We start from the raw sequence: 6,254 nt of genomic DNA, 5'->3' as shown, positions 1-6,254 counted from the left end.
GCGGGGCGGAGTCGGGAGGCCTGGGCGGGGCGGAGCTGGGGCGAGCCCCAGTCCGGAGGCGGGACCAGCCGCCGCCGTCTCTGTCTCGGTGTCCCGGCCCCTACAGCGCCCGGCAGCCGCGGCGGGAGGAGCGGAAACTGCCGGGTGCGTCCCGTTCGGAGCCGCGCCGGCCAAGAAGGCGCCGAGGAGCAGCGGGGCGGCCTCCGTCCGCCCCGGACCCGCCGAGCGGCGCGCGCGCCCCCTCCCCGTAGCCTCGCGGCGAGGCCTCGCCCCGGCCCCTCCCGAGCTCATCGCGGGCCCCTGGAGCGGCCCCGGCGGCCCGAGCGCGCCCACCTGAGTCCCAGCGCCGGCGCCATGGCGGAGCAGGAGAGCCTGGAGTTCGGCAAGGCGGACTTCGTGCTGATGGACACCGTCTCCATGCCCGAGTTCATGGCCAACCTCAGGCTCAGGTGAGGGCGGAGCGGCCGCGCGCAGGGGCGCGAGGCTGCGCTTTCCCGAGAGGGGGCGCCTCCGGGCGCGGCCGGATCCGGGGTGTCGGGGGGCGCCCAAGCTCCAGGGAGGACATGGAGGGGCGGCCGGGCTGCAGTGTCCGGGGGTCTGCCGAGCTCCGCAGCTGCGCTTTCCCGAGAGCGGACGCCCCTGGGGTGCGGCTGCTTTGGGGTGCGGGGGGCGTGTCGAGCTCAAGGGCCGGGCTTCCCTGAGAGGGGAGCCCTGGGCGCTGTCCTGGGTTTGGGTGCAGGGAGTGTGCCGCGCGGAGGGCGCGCTTCCCCGCGCCAGGTGAGGGATGTGGGCGGGCCGGTGACCTCATGGAAACTGAAGGGAAATAACTTGAGCGAGAGTTGCGGTGGCCCCGAAGGCCCTAGGAGGACTGGAGGGTTATTTTAGAGAGAGGCTGGCGTCTCGTCCCGGCTTTACACTTGCTTCTTTTCTTTCTTTCTTCGCCACCCCTCCGCCCCGCCTTTTTTTTTTTTCTCCTGGCGTAGTTCCATCCTGTCATTCAGGATGCTATGGAGTGATCCCTGAGCTGTCTGTTCCGGGACACTGGCTATTTTTTTAGTTACTCTCTAAACGTAATTAGACACGTTTCCAGACATCGAAGAGACTGGTGTACTTGCCAGTGCCAAGATAAACTGTCTGAATTTGACAAGACGTTCATGTCTTTGGTTTTTTTCAAGGAGTTAGTGGATGGAGCCCTTGTGTTACTGACATCCTTGAGAACGTAGTCACAACTCATCGCCCTAAAATGGGCTTCCAAGATGTGAATTTGTTTTAGAAAGCCCTTTACATGGGATTATTTCACCCTTGATAGAGTAATGTGTAAACAGTTTTAGTTTGACTTAAACGTTAAAGTAAGTGGAATTTCAAAATAGCTGAGTTTTGGTGTGCGTGTGTATGTTTCCCTGCAAGCTTTGGCTCCATTTCTTCTGAGGTTTATAGCTAAACATCGTTCCTTAAACTTATAAAATGAAAAATCATAATCTAGGCTTGGGTGCTTAACCCTACTTGCAGTTTTAACTACCTCTGTCAATCCAGTTGACAGGGGTCAATCAGATTTATTACATACCAGCATAATGATAGGATGTTACATTTCTGATCAAGTTTTGGATGCACAACTTTTATAGAAATCACCTCAAATATTAATCAAAATGACATACTTCTACATCAGCTATAACCAATACCCATTATCATAGTGATTAAGAGTCTGACACTTTGGGAGGCCGAGATGGGCGGATCACGAGGTCAGGAGATGGAGACCATCCTGGCTAACACGGTGAAACCCCGTCTCTACTAAAAAATACGAAGAACTAGCCGGGTGAGGTGGCGGGCGCCTGTAGTCCCAGCTACTCGGGAGGCTGAGGCAGGAGAATGGCGTAAACCTGAGCTGAGATCCACTGCACTCCAGCCTGGGTGACAGAGCCAGACTCTGTCTCAAAAAAAAAAAAAAAAAAAAGAGTCTGATTGTTGAGATTAAAATTCTAGTTCTACTACATTCTGGCTGTGATTTTTGAGCAAGTTACTTAACCTCTCTGTGCCTCAGTCTTCTTGTCTGTAGGATTGGGTTTGTCCTGAGGGTTAAATGAATTATTATTAATATGTGTTTGTAACTTCAAAGATTAGTGCCTGGCAAATCCATATTAGCAAAACTGTTTTAAGTTTTCCCAAGTGCACGTAAAATAGATAAAGGGGTAAGTTACATAGCAATTTCATAGATTAAGGTTGTTTTAAATTATTTAAGAGATTCTACTCCCCTGCCCCCAGGAAATAAGTTGTGCTTTGAGAAATGCCTTTATAATTTTGTCACTCTCGGCTTATAATCATTTCAGATTTTCAGACATTGGTACATTTATTATGTACATACTGTATACAAGACACTGTAGTAATAGTTGAATATGGAGCCATTCATTTTAACCTCCATCTGTCACCTCCAGCAAATACATGACTTCAGCCAGAGCTTTTGCAGAATTTTCAGAATTTGAAATTGAAGGCATAGAGTCTAACAGGGCTACGTTAGTTTGTAGGACTACTCCTCTGCAATAGAATTGAAACTCATGTGGTTTTTTTATAAGTAAATTGAGGGAAGGCACTTAGAATTTCTGCTTTTTTTTTTTCCTAAAGCATTAAGTCTCAAGTGTGAGGTTTGAATCTCAAGATAGATTACTAAGGTGAGGCTAACAACTCCTATGTGTAGAGAAGAGAATGCTGCAATTTTTTAATATTTATATTTTTTAGAGATGGGGTCTTGCTATGTTAACCAGACTGTTCTTGAACTCCTGGCCTTAAGCAATCCTCCCATCTTGGCCTCCCAAAGCACTAGGATTATAGGCGTGAGGCACAACGCCCAGCTGAATACTGCAATTTAATTCTACTGTGTGCAAGGTACTCTAGGAGATAAGCTAGGAGGATCCAAAGAACTACAAGTTGTGCTCCTTACCTCTCAGAGGGGCGAATCTCAATGAAGATGTGGAGAAAGGTGGAATTTTCTATTGATTTAAAGAATAGTTCAAGAAGACAACATCAGGAGGCTGAGACAGGAGGATTGCGTCAGTCCAGGAGTTCAAAGCTGCCATAAGCAGCTTCGATCACACCGCTGTACTCCAGCCTGTATAATAGAGGATGACCCTGTCTCTTAGAAGAAAAAGAAGATAGAAGAGAGAGAGAGAGGGGGGGGGGGGGGGGGGGGAAGGAAGGAAGGAAGGAAAGAAAAGAAAAGAGAAAGAAAGGAAAAGAAAGAGAAGATAAAAGCCATATAAAGCTTAGGTGATTATTTGTCAAGTGATTATATAAATTGTTCTGTAAGTTCAGAAGAGAGAGAGATGCCTTAGATTGACTCCAGAACATCTTATAGAGGAAGAGAGGAGTTGAGCTGAGTTCCAAAGGGTGGGTAAGATTTGTAAAGGTGGACACGTGGTTGGAGAGCATTCCAGGTGGTTTAAGCAGCATGAGCAGGGGTTGGCGGCATGAAAGCTGACTCTGGGTGACAGTGAATAAGCTAAGTTGTTTGGAAGGGAAGGGGTTGGTGTTGTGGAGATGTGGGAGGAATCACCAGCTCTCCACATGGCCAGTGGCTAAGGCCCAGGTTTTTAGGTCTACCTTTATACCCAATCTCCACATCATTCAAGATCCTGGGTGTACAGATGTATATGTATTTGTACATATCTCATCTGTGTGTCCTTGATGACTCTGAGAATTGGCTGTGGTTCTCATCATACAGATCAGTGATTATTCGTGACTTACTTATAAATTAAAGTAGTTGGTTCACTGTAGTCATAAACACAGTGCCAGCAAAGGGTAGCACCCTTACCCTCTTCTCAAACTATAAATTCTGGCCCAGACAGAAAGCAGTCCTCTCTTTCCTTTCACTTTGCAGAAGGTGACCAGAAACCCACCACTGCATAATCCAGATGCTATTCTGTGATGCTGAAGTGTTTTTGTCTCCTGGAATATTGGTGGTTGGGCACATGTCTGGTTGTACATAGCTGAAATTGAACGTGTTTAGTCCATTGGTGGATATGGGTATGTGAGTGAAATTCCTATGTGTGCTTATACCTCATGACTCCTGCCCTCCCAAGCTGCAGTTCCTGCTCTTACTCCCCAGTCTGGAATGTCCTGTCCTCCCTTCCCACCTGGCTCTTCTGCAAGGCCTGCTTCCTTCCTTTGAGGCGTGTAATAGTCAAGCACTCAGGGCTGCAGGTGCTTCATGGGTCTGTGTTTTCTCAATAGCAGCACCTAGCGCAATGCTGGGTACAGAGTACCTTCCTTTGTGGCAACATTTTTTTGAAGAGGGAAAAAAAGTTTCAGTTACTTTTTTTTTTTTTTAAAGCTTATGTGGCATTGTCCTTTTAGAATTATCTTCTTCTTCTGCTATTAATCTGGCCTCCTTTTTCCCTCTTGGAGCTAAAGCTTGATTTTTAGACAACTGCCACAATTGACGGAATTTTCTCCTACCATTTTTACTTTAAAAAATTGACCTAGATATGTGTCTGGATGGGGCAAGAGTAAAAGAGTGATGTGGATTAGTGCGAGTTAGGATATCTGAGAAGGAGCTTCAACTTATATTTCTTGCTTTGTAACAAAACCTGCTTGTATTGTGAGGGCTCCTTCTTTCCCTCCCAGAAGTCTCTTGTTGGGGGATATTTCTTTTGCCTTTTTGGTGGAGGTGGAGGTGGTGGTGGTAAGTTCCTCATTCCAGTTTCCAAAGATCTCTGCCCAGGAGTAAGACTCCTGTATGAGTCCTGCCTGCTTCCATGGTCAGGAGCAGTTCCTGCCAGCAACCCTGATGACCAGTTGAAGCCCAAACCACAGCATCCCTGTCCTACCATGTTCTGCTTTCTCTGTAGCCACTTCCTTTTTAGATGTGGAGCTCATTGGTTCCTTTTCTCCTTGCTTGGACCATTCCTATACATGAGTTCTTCCAGCATTAACATCAGCTTTGCACCCTCCCTCTGAAAGTCCTGCCAGGGCAAGCTGCTTGCATCTTCTCGGTGTGCTCCTTACTCTGCACACTCCTCACTCTCAGTTAGCCGTGTGCGTGAAAGGAAGAATACAGGCTCAGGAATACAGCCGTGTGCGTGAAAGGAAGAATACAGGCTCAGGAGTGGCCTTGAGCCGTGGACGGTGTCCTTGACAGAAATGCTTTCCATTTTATAGGACAATGAAATATACGTTAGGCTTCCAGAGGTCTAGTTTCTTAACTTGCTTTGTTATTGGTTCCTGTTTTGAGAATAAAGCATCTATTATATCTTGGCTTCTCAGAAAGTTAATTTTTCCCCCTCTCTTTTCTTAATAGGTTTTGTCTTCCATAAAAGGAATCATCTGAAGCACTGTGCGTGCCAAAGCTCCATGCAACTCCTCATTTTTAACCTAACACAGCATGTATTTTGTACCTTTGCTTAGGCCTGTGATTTTCAGCCTTGTCACTATTGACATTTTAGACTTTTGTAGGGGCTGTCCTGTGTGTTGTAGGATGTTTAGCAGCATCTCTGGCCTCTATTCACCAGATGTCAACAACTCCACTCCTCTTTCGTTTATGACAACCAAAAATGTCTCTAGACATTGCCACAAGTCCTTGGAGGAGGGGTTGTGTGTGGGTGGGTGTGTTTGTGCTCACACACATGCAATATTGTCCCTAGCTGCGAGCCACTGACCCTTGCTGTTTTCACCCCCTGGAATGTCCTCCTTTCATCATCTCTGCCCTCATTCTCTGCCTGCCATACTCTTACTCATCCTTCAAGACCGGATATGAGAAATCTTTCCCAATCCCCCAAAACAGGTCAGTGTCACATTCTCATGTGCTCTCAGGATATGTGGACATTTATTCATAATGGAGAATTTATCATATTCATAGGTTGCTTCTTCATCAACCTATGGAATCATCAAAGGCAGATAGCCTGTTCAGAGGTAGATCCAGGTTTTCTGGTGCTTTGAAACTCATAATGCTTGGGGGCAACCACCTTTAAGAAAAACAATGGAAATCATGAATGCAGAATTAGATGCAAGGCTTTGGAAGGGGAAGGTGCAAGTGAGTGGCTGTGAAGCAAACCTACCTTTAATGCTTTTGTGTTTTCTGTGATGCTACAGAATTTGCCCTCCCGCATGTTTAATACATCTTAAAATGAATTAACTGAGTACTCAAATGTTGGCTCATTGTTCTTCAACCAGTGGAATTCTTTCTTTTTTTTTTTTTCTTTCGCATACAATCTTCTCAAAATATTGTACTTTAATAGAACTTAACTGTGTTTTGGGGCAGTGAGTTA

The 6,254-nt window shown here is 46.8% G+C and overlaps 1 protein-coding gene across 1 annotated transcript in view; it reads left to right on the top strand.

Moving 5' to 3' along the window:
* The first annotated feature begins 52 nt into the window (after positions 1-52).
* The window catches only part of MYO1D (myosin ID), a 376,912-nt gene continuing 370,710 nt past the window's right edge, over positions 53-6,254 (top strand). Inside the window, exon 1 of the mRNA XM_008010998.3 lies at positions 53-449. Within this exon, the coding sequence (XP_008009189.1) occupies positions 355-449 (95 nt within the window). The 5' untranslated portion in view covers positions 53-354. The remainder of the gene's footprint in view (positions 450-6,254) is intronic.

Source organism: Chlorocebus sabaeus, chromosome 16 (assembly GCF_047675955.1).
Source record: "Chlorocebus sabaeus isolate Y175 chromosome 16, mChlSab1.0.hap1, whole genome shotgun sequence".
NCBI lineage: Eukaryota > Metazoa > Chordata > Mammalia > Primates > Cercopithecidae > Chlorocebus > Chlorocebus sabaeus.
Note: the sequence above shows the minus strand (reverse complement) of the source record. Positions and strands in the feature narration are given on the sequence as shown.